The 925-nt window shown below is 35.5% G+C and overlaps 1 protein-coding gene across 1 annotated transcript in view; it reads left to right on the top strand.

The window, feature by feature from the left end:
* Positions 1-798, top strand: part of LOC103610099 (ER degradation-enhancing alpha-mannosidase-like protein 3) — a gene marked incomplete at both ends in the record, with an annotated part of 22,819 nt that extends 22,021 nt beyond the window's left edge. The window contains one exon of the mRNA XM_008594340.1: positions 698-798. Within this exon, the coding sequence (XP_008592562.1) occupies positions 698-798 (101 nt within the window). The remainder of the gene's footprint in view (positions 1-697) is intronic.
* Between the last annotated feature and the right edge of the window lie 127 nt (positions 799-925).

A 925-nucleotide genomic window follows, 5' to 3' on the forward strand; every position in this document is an offset into this window, starting at 1 on the left:
AGGCTCTGTAGTCAGGCTTTGAATTCTGGATCCATCATTTACTAGCTGCATGAGCTAGGCTTACTTAACTTCTCTGGGCCTCAGTTTTCTTGTCTGTTGAACGGAGATAATCTACTTCAGAGGGTTGTTGCGATAATTACATTAACTAAAGTATATGGGATAGTACTTAGAATATAAATATTTAGTAAATATTAGCTAATATTAAATTATCATGTTGCAGTTATTAGAAAGAATAAAGTACATCTGTAACGTTCTAGCTTGGAAAAAAACCCCAGAACAACAACTGATTTAAGTAAGCGAATTTTAAGGCAATATGTGCATATGGCACAAGCACCTGTTTGTAAATGAAATTTTAAAATAATATGTGTGCTTGTATTTGAATGTATGTGGATGACCCTGGAAGGATAAATGCCGGTCTTAACAGTTGTTACCCTGGAGAGTGAGATTGCAGTAGGGGAAGGAGGTTATAAGTTTTTTAAAGAAATTTCTTTTTTGTGTTTGACTTGGTTTCAAGCATGTACTATATTTGTAACTAAGCAATTTTAAAAAAGATTCCACAGACTGTAGAGATAGTACAACTTTTGACTGATGTTTATTTTACTTTTTTTTTCTTTTTAACTGTGAAAATGTCATATTCTCTAAATGATGTGTGCTTTCTCTTATTTTTCTTAGTGACTTACTAAGGTTTTCCTTGCAGGAACATGCTTACCCAGCTGATGAACTCATGCCTTTAACCTGTAGAGGTCGTGTTAGAGGCCAGGAGCCAAGTCGGGGTGATGTCGATGATGCCTTGGGAAAGTGAGTGTTAACACAAGGCATAGCATGGTGTCTCAAAGTACCCAAGTCTTGGACTTCTTAGAGACAGTTGACAACTGTATTTCTGGGGATTGGCTAAATTTTAAAGACTGCTTTAAGTATTATGTTA

Source organism: Galeopterus variegatus, unplaced genomic scaffold, assembly GCF_000696425.1.
Source record: "Galeopterus variegatus unplaced genomic scaffold, G_variegatus-3.0.2 Scaffold10597, whole genome shotgun sequence".
Taxonomy (NCBI): Eukaryota; Metazoa; Chordata; class Mammalia; order Dermoptera; family Cynocephalidae; genus Galeopterus; species Galeopterus variegatus.